Source organism: Struthio camelus, chromosome 13 (assembly GCF_040807025.1).
Source record: "Struthio camelus isolate bStrCam1 chromosome 13, bStrCam1.hap1, whole genome shotgun sequence".
NCBI lineage: Eukaryota > Metazoa > Chordata > Aves > Struthioniformes > Struthionidae > Struthio > Struthio camelus.
The window spans coordinates 13,076,666-13,104,492 of record NC_090954.1 but is presented as its reverse complement, the minus strand read 5'-3'; the positions used below and the strand labels follow the sequence as shown (position 1 = coordinate 13,104,492).

At 42.7% G+C, this 27,827-nt stretch overlaps 1 protein-coding gene across 2 annotated transcripts; it reads left to right on the top strand.

Annotated features, from left to right (window-relative positions):
- Positions 1-1,114: 1,114 nt before the first annotated feature.
- Positions 1,115-27,827, top strand: G3BP1 (G3BP stress granule assembly factor 1). Of its 2 annotated transcripts, none has more exons than XM_068960022.1 (12): positions 1,115-1,590; positions 17,496-17,609; positions 18,840-18,921; positions 19,312-19,485; positions 21,269-21,359; positions 21,897-21,990; positions 22,384-22,588; positions 23,412-23,513; positions 24,204-24,315; positions 24,715-24,840; positions 24,931-25,061; positions 26,727-27,827. In XM_068960022.1, the coding sequence occupies exons 2-12, from the start codon at positions 17,515-17,517 to the stop codon at positions 26,931-26,933; spliced, it is 1,419 nt and encodes a 472-aa protein (XP_068816123.1). In that variant the 5' UTR covers positions 1,115-1,590; positions 17,496-17,514; the 3' UTR covers positions 26,934-27,827. The 2 variants fall into 2 exon arrangements, with proteins under 2 accessions (XP_068816123.1, XP_068816124.1); XM_068960023.1 differs by having other exon boundaries at positions 1,314-1,590; positions 24,952-25,061.

Here is a 27,827-nt window from a genome sequence, read left to right as displayed (position 1 = left end):
CAGTCCACTGGCTACATCTCTGCAAGGCATGGCAGGAAGGGTTTAGGCAATGTTCACGGATATGGTGGAGGGAGAGGAGTCATTATTACAGGGTCAAGTATATCTGATTGCTTCATGTCATAGGTATAGTAGGGATAGGAGATGATATAAACAAAGAGGAAAAAATTGGCCTTCCGTGATTTGGCTTGCTCAGGTTGAGTGTCTGCTCCCTTTCCATCCTTATCTCCTCTGGCTCCCTGGACCAGCATCTGCTAGTCCCCAAGCATAGCTCCTGGGAGTGACAAAGGAGCTGTGAACTTTAAGAGCTCACTCCTCCTTTGCAGGATTTCTTGGGCCTTGCATAGTGGGTTGGAAAATTCCCAACTTGACTTGTTCTTCTGGGACAGATGACCTGTCTACTTTGGTCAAAACTTGTGAAGGAGGAGCAGCTGAATGAATTCCTCTGCTCTGGGGTCCCTTGAGGGTGAGCAGAAGAAGTAAGCCCATGTTTTCCTAGCTTGGAGATGGTGATTGCTGTCTTCTCCTTTGTTGTGCGAGTGGACGTGCTGTTTGGGAACCTGTTTCTGGTGACCTCAGTTGTAGTCCTGTGCAGAAAGCTGGAGAAAAGCTCCTTTTACCTGACCCTGCTGGTGGTTTCTAAGTGGGTTAGTTCTACAGGGACTGTCGCCGAGGGCTGTCCTCAGAGCTCTAAGTCCGTATAGCGCTACTGAGGCTAATGGCGCCACAAGGCCGCAATGCTGAGCGCGGGGACTGAGGTGGGCGGCACGGCACGGCCTGCACTGGCCGTGGGGCGACCCTGATGGCTGGCTGTGCTGGGGGGGCCTCGGGGCTGCCGGGGTGATGGGGCTGGTGGTGTGGGGGAGGCCGAGCTGGGGGGCCGGGCAGGTGCCGGGGGAGGCGAGGCGGGGCGGGGTGAGCTTGGACACCTTTGGCCCTCCCCGCCGCCGCCATCTTGAGTGCCGGCCCCGTCCCTCCAGCAGGGGGTGGTGGTTCCGCACTCGCGCGGGCTGCCTGCCCCTTTAAGAATGGCCAGGAGCCGGCCTGTCCGTCAGGGCCCGCTGCGCTCTTCCATTGGCCGCCGCGCTCCGTGCCGCATGGGGTGCCGCCCCTACCTATAACGGGGTTTACCAGCACCTTCTCAAGGGCGCCGCTCTGCGCCTCAACCACACTACCGCGTCAGGCCAGTGCCGCCCCTCGCGCTTATCAGCGCGAGGAGCGTCGTTCTATTGGCTTCTAGGGAAATCCATCAGCTCCCGCCCCACCCTAGCAGCGGGCGCTCCACCTTCCATTGGCTCATCTCGGTGTCGGTCACTCTTACCGCCCTGCGGAGCTGGGCCGCGTGGTTTGTGAAGCGTGCTGCCGCTCAACGGCCCGCCCGCCTTCTTTCCCCACCATGGGCCAACCAGCATCCGAGTGAGAGTGAGCGCCGCTCTTTGATTGGCTGCGCCGCCTGCCACCGGGCTAGGCTGCGCGCCGGATATATGTAGCCGGCCGCTGAGCACGCCGTTGCGTGAGGTGCTTCTCGTCCGCCGGGCAGGGCTGCGGTGAAGCGACGCCTCCCGTTCTCGTCCCGTCCCGCTCCGCCCGCAGGTGAGGAGGAGAGCGAGGGTCCGCGGCCGCGCCGGGGAGAGGGCAGCGGCGGGGTCGACTGCTTCCGGAGACGGTTGCGAACGGCTGGGCCTGGCTCGAGCCGCGCGGCTCGGCGGTAGGCCGCGCGCTTGGGGGGGGGGGAGGGGAGCGGAGGGGTCTCCCCCCACCCCCACCCCTCGTTCTCCCGGCTGCCCCCGCGCCCCGCCGGTCCCGGCCCCGCGCGCAGGGGCCGTCCCGGGCCTGGCCCGGCGGCGCTGTGCGGCGGGCGCCCTTCCCGCCTGCCCCGCAGACGGGCTTCGGCAGCGTCCTTGGGGGTGTCCCGGAGCGGGGAGTCCCCCCACCCCAGGCGGCCGCGCCACAACAGAGTCCTGGCGGCAGCGGGATGCAATGGTGCGCCCGCTCGGAAAGTAGATATTGGGGAAAAAAGAGTGCTAATTTTCGGAGGGGGGGGGTCCCGGGGAGGCACCCACCCGAGCGAGGGGGCTTCATTGTGCGAGCGGAGGTGTAGAGCCGCGAGCTTTGTCTGCGGCTTTGCGGAGTCTGCTCTGCCCCTCCGCTGGGTTGGGGGGAGCCCCCAGACCTGCCGCTGAGCTGGGGTAGGCCCTTTCCGCAGTGGGTTGGCGGTAGGTTGAGGAATAATACTTGGTATTTACACAAGTGTGCCAGTAGGTTAGATTGTAGGTGTGTGTCTCTCTTGCCGCAACTTTACGCGTGGGGGACGGGGGGTCATAACTCAAGCATAAGATGAGCATGTAACTTATTCCTGATATACTTCGTGACCTTGGCTGGATCTGGGATTAAGCCAACGTTTAAATGCAAAGTAGTCCATCTATGAAGACTTTCCAGCTTTTTGTAAGGCCCTAGATATGTTTGTCAGGAGAAGGAAAAGGTTTTCATGTATGTGTTTCAGGTACGTTTTAGTCTGAATGTGTGTGATATAAGGTGTTATTAGTACCTGGTGGCCTTTTATGTTAAGGGTTGCACATAGTAAGTATTCCTTCCAAAGAAAATGATTTTTTCACAATGGGTTAAAAGCAGCATTTGCAGCAAGCCGCCATGTTTCCAGCGTATGCTATTTTTGTCTAGCCCGTGCTCTCACAAGCAGAAGTGACAGCTTTAGGAAATGTGGACGCTGCTATCAAGCTCTGAAAGCTAACACTTCCAGGTGCCGTAAATCAAACTTGGTGTGCATGCTGGATTGTTTTCAACTACCAAGACTTTTTAGAATGGCATTCCAAAGAAAAGCGAGTGCAGAAGTTGACACACAAACCACACTTCAGTTCTTTTCTGAATCTTTCTTTTGACCAAGTTTTCTATTTTCTTATTCCTCCTCTGTCAAGAATAAACCTAATGAGTTTCCTAAAAGGTAGTTCTATAATACTTGGTGGTAAAATGGTCGCATCTTGTGAAGTGAATTCACCTTTTCCAGAGGTATTTCAGCTCAATGTAGTGGAGCTGTTCTTGCTAAAGGACGGTTTAGTTGAACGTACAGCTTAGAACATACAAGAAAGTGTTTACTTCTTTTTTTTTGGTGGCACGGCAGGCTCAGAAATAGGAACATACAATAAGTATGTAGTGCGAAAACTTTTTTCCTAACTGTGACTATAAAACGTTATTCTTCTGCTCTTCTGTTCATTTGTCACTGTCACAATAGCATCGATTTGAGTTCATCATACAACTGATGATATTCCAGATCAGAAGCTCTTGATTTTAAACATGAGATCTTTAGGCACTTGACCAGACAGCAAGCTCCTCCTTGCAGTCTTAATTTTTGTGTGCTTGCATACAATCTTTCTGGAATGTGCTCCAAAGATTTGTAGACTTGTTATTGCATTTCACACTTCTTATAAAGTCACTCCTGTAAGAGCTAAAGTGTGTTTACGTTTTTGACAAGATGCATCTTAGCTTTGATATACCGCTCATGTTCTGAAGTGGCTGAGCATATATCTATTGGAAGATTGGTTCAGAAAAATCAAACTCTGTTTCTCCTTGCGAATTTTTACAATCACATACAGAGCAACGCTTTTTAATGGAAGTGCATTAATGAAAACAAAGATAGTGTTACTGCATGTACACAGGTATTGTTGCTCATGCAGTAGATACTTCTGAGACAGCATTCACAAAGTTAACAGAAATGACCTGTTGGACAAATTAGAAAATAGATTATTGCAGTTTTTAATATTAGAACCTGAGCTTTTTTTTTTTTACTTTATATAATGAATGGAAAATGAAAGAGAAGAAACCAAGTAGAGCAGTTCTTAGGGTGGTGCTAGCTGTTATGCTGGCTTTAGTCTATTGTACTGAACAAAAGGTGAAAGTTTTTTTTTCCTAGAAGACTGGTGCTTGTTACAGCTGACTACCTAAAGTCTTCAAAGTTGATTTGAAGTAATACATAACTTCTCCTTGCCAGAACTACTAGTAGACTTGATAGTCTTTAGCTACTTCATTGGGGTAATAAAAAAAAAAAAAAAAAACTCAAATTATTTTTAAAGACTGTCTACTAATTTTTTAGGCAGTGAACATTATACTTGTCAGAGGTCCTAGTTTTGCTATATTAAGTCTGGACCTCTTCCAGAAAGACATAGCTGGGGGAGTGCAACATTGATAGCTAGAAGTTTGTAAGCTGTCAGTTGCGTACAAATAATGTTAGGAGCCTTAGGAGCCTCATTGCTTACTGAGGCAAGCGTGAAAAACTGAATTCTAAAGTCTTTTCATGTTGATAACCATCTTCTGTTTTCTTCTCTGTTGCCCTGTACTGTTTTCAGTTTAACTTATGGCTGATGTTATGCTACTTTTTTTTTTAAACAAATAAGAATGGCATGATGAATCAGTCTTAACTGTTAGGATCTCTGTATTTGAGGGTAAAGAACTTTCTGTGCTAAAGTCATGTCTCTGAAGGTGAGGAGAGAGGTGAAATGGTTGACTCTTTAGAGTCAACTTGGCATGCAGAAAGTATTTTGTAAAGTCTTAGTCCTCGTGATTTTAATCCAAGTGGGAGCAGACTTGAATTCAGCTATAACATCTGTGCAGCTAGGTGTTCTAGTTTATGACTGCTTATGGATAAACTTTTTGCTTTTTACTTCAAGAATCTGCAGTGGAGCCAAAAGGAAAAATTGTAGGCATAAGAGAAGATGACTGGACCTGCTGCCAACTTTGAGTTGTTAGAGTAGCTCTTGGATGTCAAAACAAAACCTGTTCTAGTGGTGGAGTCATAGGGTCTAAGTAACTATTTTTCTTTAGAGTTAAGCGATTTGGAGAGTAGTACAGGCATAAAGCTAAGTTTGGGAGGGTAAGAAAAAAACAGTCAGTAAACAAACTTTGTTCATCCTACAGGGTAGTGTCAGTCTGAAATTTGCGGGCTTAAAATGGAACTTTGCCGAGAAACAGTACTTCTACTTCTTCTAATTGTAGGATAATGTAGGTTGGAGTAAGTCTAGTTAGAAATACTGAAGTTCTCCTCTCCTTGTCTAGGAGAAACCATCTTTGGGAGCATCTGATTTAGGAGTTCCATAAAACAAATGTAGGGATATCTTTGTGAATTCCAAAGGCTTTGAGTTTTGTGCTCTCTGAAACTTGGGAGAATTCATATTTTCAAGTGTGAGGTTGATCTTGGCTTTGGCTTTCTGTCAAATCAGAAAGATCAATTTTTTTTTCTGTAATGCTCAGTGCATCATACCTGTCTTCCCTGTTACGATGGTCGAAAAGTACCGCTTAAGCTAAAATGAGCTGTCCTGAGTATGTTTTACAGCAGGTCCCTCTACAGCAACCTCACTTTCTTTTTTTCTCTGTGACAACGTGATTGCCAGCTTTTCTCTATCAAACCCAAGCTAAGGATATGAGCAGCTGCCAGAACTGTTTTAGTGCGAAACAGAGAGAGAAGGAAGGCGATTCCTGTTGTTCTAGAGCTGTTCATCTAACGTGCCCAATCCCATCTTTTTAGCAGTTGAGGGCTATCCTTCTGGAAGTGCAGAAAGGAACTCGGATTAGCACAGGACAGGAATTAGTGCATATGCAGACTATTCTGACTGTTTTTGGGGCAGCTGTTATCAGAGGATTACAAAAATGCCTTTGCGTTCTTTAAAAATAAAAGTGGTGGCTGACCTGTTTGGTGAGACCCGTGGCAGGTTACAACTGGTTTACAAAGTTTTGTCGTGAAAATCCCCAAATGCTGACTGAGCTTCAGTTTGCACTTCTGAGCCTGTGAGAAAGTGAGTTTTCAATGGCTGAGTGCTTCCACAGGAGGAACTTAGCAAAGTAGCCGTCAGTTCAGGCCTCTCTCCTTTTTTCTTTCTTTTGTCCCTCCCCCAGGCATCTCAAAAGGCCATAAATTAAGACATCTGTTCTCATCTGGTACTTTAGTATTTGTTAGGCAATAAAGCTTAAGTAATATGAACTTTTAAATTGGTGTTTTCTACAGCTTCCCCCTCTCCTACACCATATCTCCTTTGTGTAATGAGTGGGACCCAACTTCTGATGACCTAAAGAGATGCAAAGCCATGCTGAGAAATCTGAGAACAGAGGAGAAACATTTCTCATTCGTCTGTCATACATCTATAGCATACATTATTTAAACAAAAATAATACCCTGCCTGTGAAACTCAGTGTTTTGATCTATTTGTAGTGTAAGAAATAACTTAGGTAGGCCCCTTTGAAGTCTGTGGGTATTTGTCTCATGTGACACAGAACAGTACAATTTTACAAAAAGTAGTGCTAAATACCTTAGCTGTGGTTTGAAGGGGAACAACTGAGGGTATTTGGCTGCTGAAAGGTGACCCTTGCCAGGTCACAGGCATAGAGCAGCTGTTACAAATGTTGACTTATACTAAAACCTGTTCCTTGATGCTAATTCTAAGAAAGAACTCAAATGCTTATGCTGCTTCTGCAGAGATGTACTTCCTCTCTCTCCTTGCATCCCTGGTTTCTCAGCATTGCTGAACAGAAGTGGTGATTGGATTAAAAGATAGAAAACCAGAAGCCAGTTGAGAGAGCTTTAAAAAAAGCAAAGTAGGTCCTGCACTCAGAGAAGGCACAGCGTTGAGGGGAGACTCTAAGGAGAGTAACTTAGTGAGAGAACCTTGTAATACCGCTCTTCTGGGTAATGCCAGAATTCTCAGATTCTTCTGGGCTATGCATTTTGTCTACCTATGTTTTTTTTGGTCTACTTTTGCTTTTAAGCAAGACTTAGCTTGCTGTTTGTCTTTGGACAGTAATTGGACCTTTATGCTCCTTCCTTCAGGAAGTGTCTTTTTGCTTCCCCAGATCACCACTCACTCCTTGCTGTGCAAGTACATATGCCCGTCTCAGCTTAGCTTAACTCATGCTTTAGGGTTGTCCCCTCTGATGACTGTGTTCTTTCTCTGCTATTTAATGTAGTGCTTTTGAAATTATTCCTCTTAAATGGTCAGTGTTCATTTAGATACTGAATAATAGCAGTAAAAATCTTCAGCTTGTTTCTTATTATTCATCTCTGCCAAGCACTGAATTTTGTCTGCAAGCTGGCATGCTCCATTGCATCCATTTACTTGTGGCTCACACTTAGATTTGTTAGCAAAAACACAGGCTGACTTCTAGAGTGACAGCTCTTCTGCAGCAATTCATGATTTGTTTATTTGTATTCTTACAGTGTTTAAAGGGTTGTGCCTTGCTGCTGAGTAAAGCTTTCCATCTGCTGCTGGCAAGCAGAGGGTTCTTTCACTAGCACGGGCAGTGTTGAATGAATTCAGAACTATTTTTATCTCGTAATTATATTTTTATTACACTTAAAATTAGATACTTCCTTATATTGATCATTTGTATACTTTGATTAGAAAGTGGCTAAGCTTCTAGCTCAACTTTCTTCTCCTTGTCCATCTGTCTTTTAATTGGTGTAATGTCTAGCTTTTTGATAGTGCTTCTCGTCAGGATGCCTCAGTGAGCTTTTAAAGGGTTCAGGTATGGGCTCTCCCTTCTGCAGGATCAGGATAATAAAGCACAGAGAAAGTTGTTTGCCCAAGGGTGCAGCGTTCCAGTCGCCGACTGATTTATAGGATCCAGCGTTTTGGAATGTCTCAAGTGCCCTGTGAACTCAGGCACTGCCCCCCTTTGTAGGTTGCATGGTTGTCTTACAGTAAGCACTAGTTGCTGCAGTGAGTGAAGAAATAGCTGTTTTAAGTTTGAGGATCCAGGTGCATGTTTTATTAGGTGCTGGTTTTAAAGAAGATTATTAATAAAAGCCTACTCTCTCTGCATGCTGTGTTTTGCACTTGACACTGCTCTAATCTTAGTTGAGGAGCTTCTGCTTCTAGAAGTTCATAGTGAGTAGCTACTACTTATGGACTGCATCAATGTTTCCAGGAGATGCTAGTAAAAGTTGAGCGCTGGTAAGTTCACAACCTGTTGCGAATTAGATCTTTCAATGTTTCATTATTCATTGGATGAGTTATCCTATAGCTTAGCTTTCAGCCTCTGGCTTCTAAAGAGATTAGATTTAATGAACTAGTGTGTGCTATTTCAGTCTTTTGCATCTGCTGCAAAATACTGCTGCCTTTAAGATCACTTTCCTCAGGCAGAACTCTTTCCCTATGAATCTATCAAAATGTCAAAAAGTAGAACCAGTTGCAGGCAGGTAGTTGTCAGTAATTGCTTTGCTTTCTGTTTGTCTTTCAGTTTGGAGTCTTTGTATCAGGATTTAATGCATACTGCATTTCTGTGGCACTGTTCCTTGTGACATTGACTAGTTCTTCCCCATCCTGTGGGAGACCAGTAATGAGACCATGTGTTTTAAAAGCAGTGAGCGTTTGGGGACTTCTGTTGCTCACCTATTTTGACTGTTTTTTCAGCACTTCATAATTCAGGCTTGAGGTCAACTAGAGTGCTTCCCCCCCCCCCCCCCCCCCACACACACACTGTTGAGGCTGTTGTTAAAATAAGGGCATCTGACATCTTGGTGTATCTAGTATCTTTGGCATTTTAAATATACGTTTCCCTGAAAAGGTTTGTATTGCTCTTTCTACTTCAAAACAAGCTGGTGTAACGATATAAATCCCCCGTTGAGACAAGCTCTGGAATTTGCCTAGTGATGCAAGTTTATATTTCATTGTTTGTTCTGTAATGGTTTGTACCATAGTTTCCACAGGTACCAACTTCTTTTCTGCTTAGTCAGCAGCAGTAGCAGACAGTAGTCATGAAAAATATGTGGAAAGTGGAAATTAATTGGAATTGTTTCATTTCTGTTGTTTAACTTATATATCATACCACTTGGGAGGATTATTAGGGAATCTTTATGATTTTATTTTTACTGACTTTTTTTTTTGTCTAAAGCAACAAGTAGTACCTGCTTCTAACCCTGGCTACTCCATATGGATAAATGGCTTGTGGCTTTGAGCCTTCTCACCTGTTGCTAAGCAACCTCAAGATACTCCAAATGACACTTCATGTATGCAGCCCTATTAAGTGTTGACCAGATCTTTAACTTTCAGTGAAATTGCAGTTTTGCCAGCTGTGTAACGTGGTGTGCTTACATATCGATACCCCTATTCTATGTGAGCTTCTCTGGATATTCCTTAACATAAAGAGATTTTTTTGAAAATAAAGGAATTATTTGTTATCAAAATGAGGCAGTAGAGTTGCATGATAAGTCTGACCTTCAGGTTTAGAGGGGGAAAAAGATCTTCATCTGAGGAGCACATCATTTGTACAGTCAGAGTTGCCTTTCTATAGTTAAAGTAAGGTTGTAGAAATGAAAGATCTGAATTGTAATTTGTAGAAGTGGATTTCGATGTTGGAAGTAGCGTGACATCTCTGTGAGAATAAGACTAGGTTAATCCTGTAGTTAAGAGGAGGGGAAAAAACTGTTTCAGTACTGAAACTGCACCAGTTTGTGGAGATAAGGCAGGAATGTAGTATCAAACGAGTCAGCTTACAGCATACTAACAGCCAAAAGAGAAAGTGTGGACTGCTGTGTAATATTCCTGTCATAAAGGACTATAATACATTTCAGTAACTCTGTTTTTTGATACATTTACGTTTCAGGATTAAAAAAAAACCTAAGAAGTATGGAAGTAAAGAAGGTGGTGAATGAAGGCACGAGGATGGTATTAAACCATGACCTGATTAGTATATGATCATACTTAAATTTGATTTGTCTTTCTGTTAGCACTGCCACTTTTATTGTCAGAAGGTTTTTAAAATAGCCACATTCCTTAAGAAATGAAGTTTGGAATTTTCCGACTTCAAATTTTATTTCAGTTAAGTCTCTCCTCTGGGTCATTATGTCAGAGTAAGCGTTCTGCAATGACTCTGAGAGCCTTAACACCGTATATAATGTACGTGAGAGATTTTTTTCATTATATATAGCAAGTCCAGTAGAAACAGGATTCAAACTTCACTGTTGTCTGAGGTATAAACAAAAAGAGACAGCTGATGGCTAGTTCACTTTCATTATATAGCACTTTGAGCTCTTCAAGAAATGCTAGTCAATACTAGCTGATAGGTGCTCTTTGAGCCTATTCTTTATCTGAATATTTTCTGTGAACCTAAATATAAACTTGCTAATATAGGATTTACTTAAATGACTCTAATTTACATAACTTTACTTTAGAAATTGAATGACTAGCATTGATTTTTCTGCCAGCTAGGAGTATTGTAACAGATGGCTGAATTTGTCACCAGCCAGGTGACAACCAATATAAGGGAGGCATTTGTCTTCTGTCAAGTCCCTTGCCTTAAGGAAAGAACTAGGTTTTGCTGCAGAACTGTTGTGATGTTTTTTTGTTGGTTACAACTTGAGTTACTCCACTTGTTTTACACATGTGGAGTGATATGAATGCATGTTTCTGAGTGAGTCTTAAAGCAAGCGTGTGTTCTTCAGCTTTTCCTGTCAACTCTTCCCTTTTCGTCATTAGCTCAACTGACAGAAAAGTGTAGATAAACTGCTCAAAGGATTAAGAAGGTGATAGCTCAATCATTTCATACTATTCTGCTCTGTGTAGCAGAAATATGGTCTGAAATATTCACAGTTATTCCTAGGTCAAGGAATAGGTGAGTAGTAATGAATTGCTCATGAGTGGTGAGAAACATTCTCTGGAGATGTGTGGCTTATATCATTCGGGTTGTGCTGGCTAGAGAACAAGAACGGATGGTAACTGGCAGAATAGCAGCAGGTGCAGCAAGGGAACAGGGTTGTCCTTTGGGTCATGTAAAGGTTTTTCCCGTTTCTCCTCAAATCTACTTAATGAGAACTGGGCACTATGCTATTCCTCTTCCATGTTGAGAGTCAGTTCTGATGTTTGTTTTTTTTTTTTTCCTCACCCTAACAATAGGGAGGACCTTTGATTTTTAGCCTGTAAATACTTAAGTTCGATAGCGCAAGGCAATGTAACCTTCAGCATGTCTTCAGTACAGTATTGCGATGATTCAGTAGAGCAGCACGGAAGATGACGTGACTGCTGGTGGGCTAATACGATGAGGACTCCTTCCCCTGAGACAAAAATTTGAAAGGTGCAGTAAGCAGTTGAGATTCAAGAGCTGCAGGTGATGGTTTACCAATATGCATGAAGGTCAAGCTTAATGCATTTTGTTCTGGAAGCAGTTGAAAGTGATTATCATAGCCTGATTCAGCACCTGACAGAATTGAGTAGAAAACCTGTCTACTGGCATCATTAAGAATGAACCTGGATTTCAGAGGAAGCTAGTTTTCCTAAAGAAACAAAATGCTGCCCCTTCCGGAGGGTGTGTGGGGGGGAATAGTATGAACAAGCAACTGCTGTATGCTTTTTCATAGAGAACTCTGTCAGACTGAGTGGTCTTGGGGGATGTGGTAGAACTGTTTTTCTAATTGTAAGCATACAGCGCAGAGGCAGGGTTTTTAACTTCTGTGGAGTAATTAGGCTTGTACGATCTGTTCAGCTAACCGGACTGAAAAGTAAAAGTCTTCACGTCTGTCTGCCATTCTTACTGCTACTGCTTTAGTGTCATTCTCCCCTCCTTGTAATGATGGTACTTTACAAGGGCCTTAGAGGAAATAGACTATCAAATAAGGAAATTGGCAGTGGTACCCACAGTTTATCCTTACTTTCCCTGTGGTATTGTTTTCCTTACTATCTTGGACTGTCTTGTGGGGATCTAATGTAACATGCAGCAGAAGGTAACACAGGGCTCATAACTGAGTTCTAGTCACTTCAGACTGTGTTTGGTCTTGGACATCAGTATATTTGATGCATTACGCTTTACGATTAGAAGACTTCTTCAAAACCACAGATACTAGCAATTTCCTAAAGTGGAAGTAGTCTGCAGAATCTGAATGTTTCCTGCAGGCCAGACCCAACCATAGCGTATCACTTTTCCTTCTGCATTGTTAGCTCTTAAAATATTATCAAGCAGCTGAAAGCTGCTTAATATAGCAAAGCCTTTTTCAGTGCTAGTTCACTTTTAGTCCTATCTTTTCTGCACTCTATCAAGTAAGTGATATTTCTTGTATGGAGTTGGTGCACACACCTCATACTAGGAGAGCAGGAGCTCATGTATATGCTCCCCTGGAGCCTGTCAGATCTCTCTCTCCTATATTTTATCTCAGAAATGTCTGTCTTCTGATATTAAATAAGTAGAATTTTACTTTGTTTAATTTGTTTTTAAATTCATGAACTGAATAAAGTGGTATGAATAACCCTCTAGTCTGTTGTGTTAAAAGCAGAGCAAAGCCTATCAATGTGTGTAAAACTGTACCAATTTTTATTGCCATATATCTTGTTTTCAACCTTTAATTGTGTACTTTCAAGGTAGAAATCTGTGTCCTGTATGCCCAATTAAGTGGGATGCTGTGCATACTGACCATTGCTAGGAGCTTGGGTGTGATGACATCCTCAAATACGTTATCTGTAAGGTCTGTCACGAGAGTTAAACATTAGTTTGTCTTCTGGTTACAATATGCGGAGCACTAGACCACAGTTGTCTGAGATGGAAGGAATTTGGCAGGTTGATTTGGACTTAGTATTTTGTGTATGCAAAATACTAGCTTCCATGTCTTTTTTTTAATGTTCTTCTTTTTGAGGTTTGAAACTTCTATTTTGCATTCCTGGTACGTCCTGTAGCGTGGTTATAACTTCCTTTGCAGGCCTACATGAAGTGTGCGTTTGAAACCATCAGTGTAATATACTAAACTGGTATGTCATCTTTGCTCTGAAGATAGTCTGTCAGGCATTCCCAGCTTTATGGGACTTCTCTGAAATTTGAGCAAATGTAATGAAAGCATAAAACAGGATCCTCGAGTGAGCTAGAGCAGAACTTAGAACACGTACGTGAGAGAGGGAGAGTCTTTTTTTTTTTTTTTTTTTTTTTAATCTCCCCTGCCCCTTGGTGTCATAGAATAGTTGGGGTTGGCAGAGACCTCTGGAGATTATCTGGCCCAGCCTCCCGCCTCAAGCAGGGTGAGCTAGAACAGGTTGCCCAGGACCATGTCCAGTGAGTATCTCCAAGGATGGATGTTCTGCAGCCTCTCTGGGCAACTTCTTCCAATGTTCAACCACCTTCACAGTAAAGAATTGTTTTTTTATGTTCAGATGGCGTTTCCTGTGTTTCAGTTTATGCCCATTGCCTCTTGTCTTGTCACTGGGCACTACTAAAAAGAGTCTGACTGTTTTCTTTACGCCTACCCCTCAGATATTTAAACACATTGATAAGATTCCCCCCGAGTCTTTTCTTCTCCAGGCCGAACAGTCCCAGATCTCTCAGCCTCTCCTCATATGAGATGCTCCAGTCCTTGAATTCATCTTTGTGGCCCTTTGCTGGACTTGCTCCAGTAGCCCCATGTCATTCTTATACTGGGGAGCCCAGACCTGGACACAGCACCCCAGATGTGGCCTCACCAGAGCTGAGTGGAAGGGAATGATCACTTCTCTTGGCCTGCTGGCAACACTCTGCCTAACGCAGCCCAGGATCCCACTGGCCGCCTTTGCCACAAGGGCACACTGCTGGCCCATGTTCACCTTGTCCACCAAGGCTCCCAGGTCCTTCTCTGCAGAGCTGCTTTTTGGCAGGTCAGCCCCCAGCCTGTACTGGTGCTTGGGGTTATTCCTCCCTAGGTGCAGGACTCTGCACTTCCCTTATTGAACTTCATGAGATTCCTCTCTACTCACCTCTCCAGCCTGTCCAGCTCCCTCTGAATGGCAGCACAGTACTCTGAGGTATGAGCCAGTCCTCCCAGTTTTGTGTCACCAATGAACTTGCTGAGGGTGCTTTCAGTCCCATCATCCAGGTCATTAATGAGGTGTTAAACAGCATGGGCCCCAAGATCAACCCTTGGGGGACACCACTAGTGACTGGCCTCCAGCTGGACTTTGAGCCCCTGATCACAAACCCCTAAGCATGACAGTTCTCAGTCCACCTTTCTGTGTTCTGTCTAACCTGTACTTTCTCAGCTTGTCTATGAGGATGTTATGAGAGACAGTGTCAAAACCTTACTAAAGTCAAGGTAGACAACATCCACTGCGCTCCCCTCATCCCCCAAGCCAGTCCTCTTATCATAGATGGCTGGGAGGTTGATTAGGCACAGTTTCCCCTTTGGAAATCCATGCTGACTACTCCTGATGACCTTCCTGTCCTTCATGTGTCTGGAAATGATATCCAGGACTGTTTGCTCCGTGACCTTTCCAGGGATTGAGGTGAGGCTGACCTGTAGTTCTCCAGATCCTCCTCCTTTCCCTTCCTGAAGGCAGGAGTGGTATTTGGCTTTTTCCATTTTTCCGGTTGTCAGGACCCTCCCCCAATCACCATGACCTTTCAGAGATAGTTGAGGGTGGCCTAGCAGTGACATTGGCTAGATCCCGGAGCACTCATGGGTACGTTCCATCAGGGCCTATGGACTTGTGTATGTCCAATTTGTTTTAAGTGTGCCCTACCCTGATCCTCCTCCACCAAGGATAAGTCTTCATTGCTCCAGACTTACCCTTTGGTCTTAGGGGCCTGGTATTCCTGAGGGCAAGCCCTATCAGTAAAGACTGAGGGAAAGAAGACATTTAGTACTTCTGCCTTTTGTATTTTTTTCCCTCCAGGGCTCCTGGCCCATTTAGTAGCGGGCCCATGTTTTCCTTGGTCTTTCCTTTACTGCTTGCTTACTTGTAGAAGCCTTTCTTTTTGCCCTGCATGTTCCTTTCCAGTTTCAGCTCCAGCTGGGCATTAGCTCTCCTAATGCCATCTGTGCACGCTTGGACAGTGTCTCCATTATTCCTACTGCGTCACCTATCCCTTCTTCCTCATCTTATGTAATTCCTTTCGATATTTAAAGTTAGTCAGGAGCTCCTTGTACATCCATGCAGGCTTCCTGCTGCCTTAGCTTCATTTCCCCCTTGTTGGTATGAACAGTCCTTGAGCTTGGAGGAGGTGATCCCTGAATATCAACCAGCTCTACTGGACCTCTCTTTCCTCCAGGGACCTATCCCATGGGATTCTTCTAAGTAGGTCCCTGAGCAGACTCTCCTGAAGTCCAGGGCTGATTCTGCTTTTTGTCTTGCCACGCTTGTCAGTGCTGTACTGCCTCCTTGTGGGATCCTGAACGCTACCGTCTTATGGTTGCTGTAGCCAAGGCTGTCACCAACTTCTACATCTCTGACTAGTTCTTACTCTTTGTAAGCGTGAGGGTCCAGGGCAGAACCTTTCCTCATTGACTCCTCGATCCTTCGTGTTAGGAAATTGTCATCAAAGCACTCCAGGAACTTGGATTGCTTGTACCCTGCTGTATTGTGCCTCCAGCCAGATACTAGGGTGGTGGAAGTGCCCCCATGAGGACCAGGGCCTGTGAATGTGAAGCTTCTGCCAGTTGTCTGAAGGAGGCTTCATCTATTTCTTCCTCCTGATCAGACAGTCTGATCAGCAGACGCCTACCACAGTCTCACCCATGTTGGTCTGCTCACTAACCCTCACCCATAAGCACTCAGCTGGCCCTTCGCCTGTCCCAGGCAGAGCTTCATGCGTTTCCATATACTCTCTCACATAATGGGCGACTCCCCTTCCTCACCTTCCCAGGCTGTCCACCGTTAAGGAGCCTGTATCCATCCAATGTGGCACTCCAGTCTTGTGAGTTATCCTACCACGTCTCCCTGATCACAATGAGATTATAGCCCTGCAAATGTACACAGATTTCTAATTCACTCTCTTTGTTTCCTGTGCTGTGTGTGTTGGTGTACAGATGCTTCAGGGAGGGACCTTGGTGTGCTGACTTCCCAGAAAGGGAATGAGAGCTTTTCCCGTGATGTGGTCCCATATGTACTTCCTTATTTACATTCATACAATTGGGGCAATTCCATTTCTGCCCTCTTTTGTTGATTCAGGGGTCCCTTCTGTTTACATCACTTCAGACTCTTTGGTGGCCAGCCCCATCCACCACTTCCTTACCTGATTGTTGGTCCTTCTCTTTGTCCATAAGTTGGTTGTGGGCAAGTCTCTTTACTCAGGATGTAAAATGCTATTCTGTGCAGTGACAAGAGAAAGTTTGTCCCAGTATAATTGTCGAGGCTTGCACTTTGCAATCTCCATTTGGATTAGCCTGCACTAGGGGACTACTCAATTAGACTTTTTTTTTTTTTTTTTTTTTCTTCACTGATGTTGCCACTTCTTGGAGCTGTTTCTAGTTGCACAGTCTTAAATAAAAACAGGTCAATGATGACTCCTGAGTTGCTTTTTTAGAGGACTCAAGTGAGGAGCGTGTAGGTTTTGACTTGTGGGACATATCTAAAGTTTGTGCATATTGAATTTGCATACCATGGATTTGGGAAAGCGTTGAGCGGGAGAAGGGGGTTAGGATGTCAGTAATACAAAGGAAGTCCTTTCCAGTGTTACACCTAGTCTTTTGACTCCATTTCAGATAACATCTGCTTGACTTACTGTAGATACCTTTGCTAGCTTTCCTTTATTGTCAGCACTGCAGAGCAGAAAAATTGACTAATGTGTAGTCTGTAACACAAAAGCAGCAAAGCTGCCAGCTAAGCTCCCCATTCTGTTACCTGTCAATATAATTGGCAATGGAATATGAACCCAGAAAAATCTGCTTTTGTTTCTGTAATAGGTAACAAGAATATGATCTGGTATTGATATTTTTCCCCTACTAATCTGAGCCTCTTTTTATGAGCACTTGAAAGGAAGGAAACACATGAATGTGCTTTGTTTTTGAATGAGCTGCACTGAAAATATACATATTCTCTAATCTAGCTGTAAAGGCTTTTTTTGTAATTTACTGATCTGTTGAAATGGGGCACATGGTAAATAGACTGATTTGTCCCTGGCCCCAGGTATGGCAGTGTTAATTCGACTGATCTGTTAGATTTAAGCGATATGTGACTTGCTGAGTTTGGGGAAGCAAGGGAAGAGCAGTATTCCTTTATGATTCCTAGCGTAGTTATTTAAAAGGAATATTGGATTATATTAAAATTTGAGAGATAAGCACTGTAGGACTGCTGCACTTCTGACAAAAATAGATGGGACTGACTTTGACCTTTTTAAAATGCCCTTAATACAGTAGCGCAGGCTTTACTTTAGAACATCTGACTTCTAATTCTGATTGTGAAGTCAAGTGAGGTAAGTAGAACTTGGATCGACTGTACATGACTTAGCCACTTAGCAAATCCTCTTGAAGAACCGTGCTTGCCTGCTTGCCACATGCTTTTTACTGAGGGTACGTAGGATAATTAAATGCTTGCGTGTTGAATTCAATTCCCTCACCTATGCAGCTTCTCTCACTGCTTGTTCTCAACCCAGCAGTCCTCTTCCTTGCCGCCAACAGTTGATGACTCTGAAAGCATATCGGTTGAACTGCTTACTGTGGTGAAACTACTAATAGGTTTTATGTGCTTTACGCTATCATTATGTGGCTTATGTTATCAGTATGTGTACAGCAACATGAAATACAAGTGTTTTATGGAGCTTTTTATTTTCCTTAGTTTTCAGTTGACCAAAGAAATGGTGATGGAGAAGCCAAGTCCCCTGCTGGTCGGGCGGGAATTCGTGAGGCAGTACTATACTCTGCTGAATCAAGCACCTGACTACTTGCACAGGTAAAGCTCTGCTTCACCTCGTGATCTGTTTTTCTGTATGAACTTGTTAACTGGGATGTTGCAAGCAGTGAATAAAATCATATCCTCTTCTTGGCTAGTTGGATGTAAGGTTTGGCCACTTAAAAATCTCATTTATCCAAGGCAGATTCAGGGTGTAATTTGCTCCCAGTTTTGAACAGCTAGATTAAAACATGGATAATAACTAGAAAAACGTTGGGAACATTGGAAAATACTGGTTTTTATCTTATTAAAAATTTGCTCTGGTTGCTATTGAAATGCTGTTAGACAGGTATTATAAGCTTTAAAAAAAAAAAAAAGAAATTGTAAGCCAGAAGTGTCACTTCACGCTTCTAGATATAGTCAACATAAATGAAAGCTGGATACTGGATAAATCTTCTATTTAACCACACAGTTTTGTGGTTTGTCTTGATAGAATGCCTTCTGACTAGGGGGAAAATGTTGACAGCTGTGTTCTTATGTATAGCTATGCGTCAGTAGTCATATCAGTAGCTATTTTTTAAAGGAGAATTACTGAAGTTATAATTATGCTACAGACTACAATGTTATCCAATTAAACTATTCCTGTTCAACTTGATTGTTAATCCTGCATTGCTGGACTTAGCCTTGTTTTTGAAGACACGCTTTATTTTGCTCTGCTTTGAGTCGCTAGATAAGCGATTCCTGAAACCCTCCTTCCAATTTCAGGAACGTATAGAGACTTTTCAGAGTTATTCTCCGCTTTGAACAGCTAACCTCCTCTGTCTGGGTCACAGGAAAGTTTAGGCGTGCCATGGGTTTCAATTCTAGCCTTGTATCTGCTGTCAGAATGGAATACAATGATGCTTATGGCATGTTAAGTTTCTAATCCCTCTGTTTTTAAAAAAGATTTGCCTGTAGTGCTTTCATTACTTTAGATGAGCAAAACCTGCCTGTTTCTCAAACTTTAAACCAGAGCTTGAGAGAAGCCTTCAGTGTCCTGCCTGTTCAGGGTACTATGTTGATTTAGACCTTTTATATAGAGAGAATGGGGTTGAATCATTCCAGAACCCATATGAGACTTTACTCCTGGCTGTTTTTTTCTTAAATGTAAAAAAGGGTTATGAAATTGTAAGGACGTATTGCAATAATTCAGAAAATGGGATGGAAGTATAATATTCATAATGCACTCTTAGAGGCTCTGTATTCTTACTCAGCAAAGTGTAGTGTTGTTAAAATATTTCTTTTCAACAGGTTTTATGGAAAGAACTCTTCCTATGTCCATGGTGGCTTGGATTCCAATGGAAAGCCAGCTGATGCTGTCTACGGGCAATCTGTAAGTACTTGAAAAACTTTTTGTCCTTGTTTTTTTGCTTGTTTGGTGAGTGGTGGTTTGTTTTTTTCCTTTCTCCCTTGTGGTTAAACGATGCATACCCGCATGTGATTCATTGCCTTTGCATAAATGCCTTCTGTAGGAAAATCAGGAGAAACAACTGCCTAATTGTAAACAGCAAGAGTTAGGCAGGATATGTCTCCTTTCTAAAAGTTCATAATGTGAAAATGCTTGTGAAGCAAACTTAGCTTGGCAGCATGCTCTTTTTTTCTCTAGGGTTTTGGAATACAATCAAAACTGGAGTGTTTTATGTTCCTCCTTTCTTTGAAGGTCACTAATTTAGCAGAAATGGCTTTTGCAGTGTAACCTGTATTCTTTTTTTTTTTCTCCTAGGATATTCACAAGAAAGTGCTGTCGCTAAACTTCAAGGATTGCCACACAAAGATCCGTCATGTGGATGCTCATGCTACGCTCAATGATGGTGTTGTAGTCCAGGTGATGGGAGAGCTCTCCAATAACATGCAGCCAGTGCGCAGATTCATGCAAACATTTGTGCTTGCACCGGAGGTATGCTATATAGTGTTATTGTTACTATAAGCCTACTTTCATGTCAGGATTAATACGGGGCCTGTTTGGTTCAGTGTTGGAATCTGAAGGGTTGGACCCCGAAGATGGTTCACCACAAAGTTCAGTGATAATACCCCTGCAGGTTCTTCAGGAAACTGCGTTATTTCCGTATGCCGATATATTAACCATGGGTATCATCATTACAGTTGTGAATGTTCTGGCTTCTGGCTATTAAGTATCTGTAATGCTTGTGTGTTCTAAAGTTGTCTTTATCTTTGATTTGCCCTCCTAGCAACTGGCATGGGAAAGGGCTAGTGAAGGAGAAAAATGCTTTCTGCCATTTTAAGATGTGGAATCCAGACTTTCTGATTCCATGAAGCTTTGATTTGGGGTTTGACATGGCTTTCAACGTATAGTTCACATAATTGTAAGTGATAGTGATAGGTTGCAAGATCATTTTATTTTTCAGTTTGATTGTTTCTCCTTTGGATACCTTGGACCCCAGAAGATCTGGCTCCTACTCTTTTGTTGTTAGGAACTACCAGAATTAAAAGCGCTATATGAATTTCTTTCAGATGATCTGTCTTTTTGTTGTGTACCTTTCCAGTTTTGAGCACGACTGTAGCGTGTCCTTCACTTGCTAATATAATGCTGTCTTTACTTATTTTTTTCTTGAATAGCGCTTACCTTGAAAGAGGCAAGTTGGGGTTTATCTTTTAAGGTGTGGGAAGGACCTCTTGGTTCAAGCAGTTCTTGTTTCCTTATTACTTCAATATTAAAATAATGAATTGCGACCTCAGCAAACAGTGTTATAAAGTAGCTCCACGCTAATTATTCTGCTTCCAGTTGCGTCTTTGTACCAAGCTGTTCGTAACCAAGATAGTGATAGCCTACAGAAGACTAATCTTTTTGCTTAGTTGTAGCTGTCAGTCTTTCTAGGACTTGCCAGGTCTTATTGATCCTGTCAGTCATAAGGAAGGAACTTATTGCTCCTTTCTCTGCTGGACTGAGCAGGATATCTGCTCCAGGAGCTCTGTTGAGATCTCTTTCTCATAGTGATCATTGTACAGATTTAAGACTGCAGAGAAGGCAAAAAAGGTTATATCCCAGTCTTTCCATCTCAAATGCGCTGTTGCTGTTATGGTGGAGTAGTAGCATGCTGTAACAGTGCTTTCAACTTGGCAGAGGTCTTGTATCCTTTTATTTTAACAAAACAGTGTTTTGCTTTTTGTCATACCTACGAACGTGTGTTATTGTTTAAATAATCATTGAGCGCTTTGTGGATTTTTCTCCTTAATCAGACCTTGAGGTTTGCCTGCACTTTTTGGTCAAGTGCATGGAACAGAGGCATAAATGGCTCCAAGCAGGCTTTTCTGCTTTCTCAGCTTTGCTTTGCTGCCAGTCAGAGTTAAACTTGAGCTGATCAGTGGCTGGAGTTGCTCTAAATAATATTAATTACCCTGATGTCAAGGGATATCATCTGAGATGTGATACATTATAGCATTCTTCCCTAACTCTTGTGGAGTAAGAAATACTTCCTGTGTATGGCAGCAGGCTGCACAGGCAGTTAAACTCACTTGATTTGGCCGTCTTTTTCTTTCTGCTTGGGGATTCTTTGTAGAAATCACTGTCTTGTTTGTATTCCTTTGTTACTGTCAAAGTGTCATGGGAGGCGGACCAAGGGCCAGGCTTTGTCACTGATAGTGAACTATAATATTGGGGACGGGGAAAGGGTTTGCAACTGCCGTAACTGAATCAGTTTCTCGCTTTGTTTTGTTTCAAGGGTTCTGTTGCAAACAAGTTTTATGTCCATAATGACATCTTCCGCTACCAAGATGAAGTTTTTGGTGACTCTGACACGGAGCCCCCAGAGGGTAAGTACCAAGAATTTTTGGATAGCTCTACCAGCGTTTGTTCCTGAGTCTATTTCAGTGCTCCATTCCCAGACCAGAGGAAGTCCCTTTGTTTTGAGAAGGTGGATCAGCGCTAAGCTTGGTGATCTCTTGGATCTTTCCTTGTCTCTAGTTTTACCGTTCTTTCACTATGCTGTCTGCACTTCAGCAAAGAATTGTGTCAGAAAGATGGCAATCCTCTGAATGTCATAGCCTTCTTCTAAGAATGGTGTTAAAACTGTAAGACCTTTTTTTGAGTTAGTAGCACTCTACAGTGTAGGCTACAAATCGGCTTTTTAAGTAATTTGAAAAATGCCATTTGGCTTTGGTCAAAACTGGGTAACTGAAGTGATAGTAGAAATATAAGGAAACTTCTAGTGTGTGTCATGCATTAATAGTGCTTCCTATGTGTGCTTTTTAGTAGAGACTTCATCTGTGTGTTGTGGAAGATGCCTTAGGTTGGAACTGAGTACTAAAGATGCGTATGGTGTATTTTTTTCCTTTTCTGTCTTCGTTTAGAGTCGGAAGAAGAGGGGGAGGAACCTGAGGAAAGGCAGCAGACACCTGAGGCTGTTCCTGATGATAGTGGTGCTTATTATGAGCAGACTGTCAGGTAACAATATCCTGCTAGGTGAAGTAGATGTTGTCTAATACAGTTTGTTTGTAGGACAGGTCTGTGGCCAGATGAACTTATTGTTACTCATGATTTTTTTTTTTCTTTGACAATCCGGGATTTCTGTCAGCAGGATAGCTGAAACCTAAGTGGCTGTTAAGCTGAATGCAGATTTTTTTCAGTTGATGTAATACTTCTACCATTCTGTAGTGTAATAATGTGGAACTTGCGTCCCTGTGCCGCCTAGGCTTCTTTAGACAGATTACCCATTTCTCCCTCTTGAATACGATGTAGTTGACTTCTAAATTTGAAAAGCAGCATTCCTTATCACCTGCTACTGGAATGAAATACAATACCATCTTTTTACTTGCTTTCTGTGGTGTTCTCTAATAGCAACGACTTGGAAGAACACGTGGAAGAGCCTGCTGCAGATGCAGAGCCTGAGCCAGAGCCAGAGCCTGAACCGGAACCTGAACCAGAGGTGCAGGAAGAAAAATCTGAGCCAGCATTGGAGGAATCAGTTCCAGAAGAGGCTGTGGAGAAGAGTCCTTCTCCAGTTCCTGCTGATCCAGCTCCTGCAGTGCAAGAGGACTCCAGGGTAACGAAAATGAGTAGCTCTTTTCTATGGTGTGATGGTTTCATCAGTATGTTTGACTCTTCTGTTGTTTGAGTGTGGTGGTGGGTGTTTTGTTTTCTTTTTGTTTGTTTGCTTCCCTCTGGCAAGAGGAGAAGAAATATCTGGAATCAGAAGTGTGTACATGCTTTAACTTTTTTTTTCTCTGCCCACATTACTCTTTTCATGACCAGTTGGCTCTTTCCCATTGGCTGCTCTCCAATAAGTAGTTGAAATTCTATCTAGTAACTGGTTGATCAAAATATCATGACCTAAAAGCAAGGCTGCGTATATTTGGTAGTGTGGGCATTGTGGCAGCAATTAGGCCTAAATTCTTATTAAAAAAACAAAAAAGAGTCAGGCATTTATTTGTAAAGAGAGCTTCAGAAACTTCCACAATCAACATGCTGAATGAAGAAAATGGATTAAATGTGACTTTATTCCTAGCGGGGAATACTTCTCGCTCTTCAGTGTTGAGGAAAGTGAAAGACAAACGGGGCGTCAGAAAAGCAGTGCTTTGGTTAGCCTTGATCTGATGCTTGGTTTTAGGCTACTGCTGTGGCATTTCAACTCTACAGAGACTATGGAAATTGGATGGAAGTGACTGCATTATTACTACATTAACTCTTTTGAATCAGAATGATTCTAAGAAAGTTGTGGGGAGACTCCTAGTGGCTGGATCCAGACTCTCAAAAAGAGCTTAAAACTTTGTTGTTGTTATCCTGTGTCCATTAGCTATACCATCAGGAATGTATTTCAGAAGGATTAAATCATCTCAAGTTATGAGGTACAATCTTTATTTCTTTAGACGTTTTCATGGGCATCAGTAACCAGTAAGAACCTTCCTCCCAGTGGAGCTGTTCCAGTATCAGGAATACCACCTCATGTTGTGAAAGTACCGGTCTCACAGGTAGGAATCCTGCACCATTTACTCGTAAACCAGCTGAAAATAAGCTGAGGTGGGGGGAATATAGTACAGTGTACTTGCTTATGATCTGAATTTTCAGAGAGGCTCCACAGGCTTTCAAATTCAACATGTCCTTGTAGACTTTATAAAAATGTTATTCCTTGGCTTTCTGGTTGAGAAGGAATTTTACTCCTCATGGAGGAAAAGAGGAATGTTCGTGTGAGTGCACACTGTATCTGCTAGCTAAAATGAATGCTTTTTTTTTTTATTTTATTTTTTTTTTGAAAGGAAAGGCAGCTTCTGGAACTTTTCCCCTCTGCCTGTTCATGAGTGTAGCTTTGTCCTGTTAGTTTGTTATAATAAAACTTACCTGCTTGATTGGCCACAGTACTTTGGGCAGAAGCACTTTATTGTACATAATTGTGAATAAGGCGACTTGGAAATTTCAGCTTTGTGCAGTGGAGTGACCTGTTTGCTTTACGCATGCAAGCCACAAGCATATGCCATAAGCAGTGCAGGCGTACGTAAGGTAATGTGCATTTTATAGCCGCTGGTGGAGAAAAAACTGTGAATTTAGACTTTTCCCCTGTATTTTTAAGTTATGTTATTAATAGCTTGTTAGTAAGCTCTGAAAAGCTGAACCATACTACTGCATCTGATCCTTGACTGCTAACTCTTTGTGAATTTATGCAGCCCCGCCCTGAGGCAAAGCCTGAATCTCAGACTCCACCACAGAGACCTCAGAGGGATCAGAGAGTGAGAGAGCAGCGAACGAGCATCCCACCACAGAGGGGTCCTAGACCAAGTAAGAAAAGCTAAAAAGAATAAACTATTTTGTGCTTCTTCGGTGGTTTCAGGAAACAATGTGATAGCTGATTAAGGTTTGGAAATGTCACTAACTGTGCTAGTAATTGGAAAAATTGCTACCTTTGTAGATAAAGATATTCTAGTTGATCTTGGCCTGGATGTCTGCCACGTTTTAGAGCTGAATTTCACTAGTGTTCTGTGAAATACCTAGTCTTGTGCTCTCTCCCCCTATATATTTTATATATATATATGTGTGTGTATATGCATATATGTGTGTATAAAAATAGTTTGAAATCTGGATCTTTTGAAATGTGCTAATTCTGACTGTGACTTTTTTGATTATTATGGAGACTTGACTTTTCTTAAACAAATTCTACTTTTTAAAATTTTATTCAAGTTCGTGATGGTGAACAAGGTGATGTGGAAACTAGACGGATTGTGAGGTACCCAGACAGTCATCAGCTGTTTGTTGGGAACCTTCCCCATGATGTGGATAAAAGTGAACTGAAAGACTTTTTCCAAAGTAAGTTGCTTGCTTTGCTGTACTTCTCACGGGGTGTGGGGGTTGCAGCCATAAGCGTGGTCAGCAGAACATTCTAATGTATGACCCAAGAACTTGGCTTTTCTCTTGCAGGTTATGGCAATGTTGTTGAACTCCGCATCAACAGTGGTGGGAAACTTCCCAATTTTGGGTTTGTGGTTTTTGATGATCCTGAACCAGTTCAGAAGATCCTTAGCAGCAGGGTAAATAAACTTTTAGTCAGTGGGTTTGTTGGTTTGTTACTAATAGGTAATGTTTTTGTGTATTCCTCTAACAAGAAAAGATATTCCAGCCAATCCCCTTCTATTTCCGTATGCATCTTAAAGTAGGGCTGTTTCTTTTCCTTCTATCCCGAGGCTTGTAGAGCATTTCTACAGGCAGATGGTCTTTTCCTGTTAGAGTTACTTACAGCAACATAAGCAAACGTGAACTTAGTCATTATAGACCAATTTCAGTATTCTTTGAGCCTTTTTCCAATGGGAAACTGCTGAGCTGTGCAGAAAGCAGCTTCCAGGGAGACAAGATGGGGAGTTTGAGCTTATGAACAAATATTTTTTTGGGAAAGTGGAAGAAGCTGAAAGAGAGGAACTATACTAGTGTTTTGATTGAAAAAAAAATTCTGCTAGCAAGGGCAGGAGGTACCTGCTTAGCTTGTCAGCCATGATTGCTAATGCAAAACTTTTGCTCCATTGCCGTTTGGGGTGGTGGTAGGCAATGAATCAAGATGCAGCATAACAGCTGTGCTGTGTGCTCCCTTACAACCTAGCTTTTCACCAGATGAGGACCTCCTTTCTTCCTTATGTCCTTACTGTACTGCAGTATTGCCACTGCATTTCTGGTCTTGCATTAAAGAGTGGCTAGGATGTGGATTTGTTTATTGCTTTGCAGATGAGCCCAGTGTTTTGTGCAAACATATATCCTTAATCGGTAGGACTTCTGTCAGGGTAAGCTGTGCTATAAATGAATTTTAAAGGCTTTGGTAGACTGTTAGCCGAAGAAATTAAACCTGCTTGCTGGTATGGAACATGGGAGTTCATAATGGAATCAGTAACGAGGCTATAATGAGATGCTTGGACCTTTTTGTCCAGCATAGCTGATGGGTAGAGAAGGACAGTGTGCTTCATCTTTGGACCTGTGCTGCTTCCATAATCAGTTCAGCAGGAGTGAATGGCTAGCCTTTCCATTTGATGAGGAAATGTTCTTCCTGTGGCAGCGATGAGATCACGCTTTTTATGTTTTATTTTGTTACAGAAGTATCTGAAATAATTTACTTGAGATGAGTGACTCTTTACTCTTAGAATTCCTAGATCTTTGCAGACTTCAGCTCTTTATTTGTAGTGAGGTTGACGCTGTGGATGTTGCAGTTCTGCTCTTCTCTGTTCCCACTTCAGTGAGGTTTCCTAATCAAGTCACCACCCATCACTGCAATTCTAAATGTTGAGCCTTACATAAGTGAAAGACTTCACTGGCCTGTTTACTGAGGATATGAGTATATGGGATCTGATCTTTTTCATGCCAAAAGAAAAACCGACTGAGACTCTGCGTGGTGGTGAACTGTGATTTGCCACGTACTGATAACAGTAGTGGACTGTTAATAGGTTAATTCCTTTTAGAATAAGTGTCAAAATGTTTAGTGTTAAGCCTGAGATCACTTTTCAGAAGTCTCAGACTTTTTTTTTCCCCTCCAGGAAAGCATAAGACTGGGTGCATAGCTTGACCATAGCCATTGTGTCTCTAATAGCCATTCATGAAATGTTTTAATTTGAGTTGGAGAGATAGATATGAAACAGGGCTGCAGAAGTCAGCTTGGCATTGGAGAGTTACAGATGAATCATTAATGAAAATACCTGTTCTGCTTTCTTTTGCAGCCCATCATGTTCAGGGGAGAGGTGCGACTGAATGTGGAGGAGAAGAAAACACGAGCTGCCAGAGAGGGTGACCGCAGAGATAACAGACCACGTGGACCTGGAGGCACTCGTGGGGGGCTGGGAGGTGGGATTCGAGGGCCTCCACGTGGAGGAATGTCCCAGAAACCAGGATTTGGAGCTGGAAGGGGGATCGGGCAACGCCAGTGAATGCATCATGGATGTTGACATGGTGGCGCAAACCCTTTTTCCTGCAGATTTGTGAATTTCAGCCTTGGGTATCTTGGAATGTGGCCCTAGCCTGTTATAGACTGCTACGTTTGATACTATTTTGGCCCCTTTTTGTTTGTGTTATGGTTTTGTGATTTTTTTTTTTTCCCCCCCCTCCCTGCCCTAGTCCTTGTCCCAGATTCCCGCTTTGTGGAACAACGTTTTAGGAAAAGTGGATTTTAAAAAGAACTGAATTTCCTTGCTCGCCTCAAACCTACGGACTGGATTTTTTTTGGTACCAGTGGTCGGTCTTAAAGGAATGTGGTTTTTTTTGTTCCTTTTTTTTTTTTTTTCTCTCTCTCTCCCCCCTCTCTACTGAATTTGGGTGCATTTCAGTCAGTGGAATAATATTTCACATGCATGTGTTCAAGAGGCTGTAGGAAAACGTAGTACTTGGCAAGTATTTCAAGGGCAGGAAAAAAAAACTATCAATTTATCCCTTGAGGGTCATACGAACATCCTCTGGTCCGGAGATATTGCCACTTCAAAAATTGACATTCATCTTTCTCTTTGTGGCGCTGTAAAAGTGGAATAATGGGTATCCTTAGAATCTTTTTTCTTTTGATACATGATCACGGAAAGGAATTCTAACTACTGTTTTACCACTTTGAAATTTTGGATTGTGGGATAGGTTTTAAATGTCTAGAACTTGACTCTTAAAACACTTTTCCTGAACTTGTGAAATTTTTTATTGAAATAGGGAGTTTTTTCATGTTTAGTTTGTATTTGTATAAAAAAAAGCAAAATTGTTGTGCCTTCTATTTATCTCTCATTCCAGTCTTGGCAAATTGTTAAAAAAATAAAAATAAAAAAGGTCTAGATTTGCTTTATCAA

Excerpts from the sequence above, each read along its gene's own strand:
- G3BP1 (XM_068960022.1), top strand. The coding sequence starts at position 17,515 with ATGGTGATGGAGAAGCCAAGTCCCCTGCTGGTCGGGCGGGAATTCGTG. Across the intron at positions 21,991-22,383 it reads TATTATGAGCAGACTGTCAG|CAACGACTTGGAAGAACACG; the intron begins GTAACAATATCC and ends GTTCTCTAATAG. Across the intron at positions 24,316-24,714 it reads ACAGAGGGGTCCTAGACCAA|TTCGTGATGGTGAACAAGGT; the intron begins GTAAGAAAAGCT and ends ATTTTATTCAAG.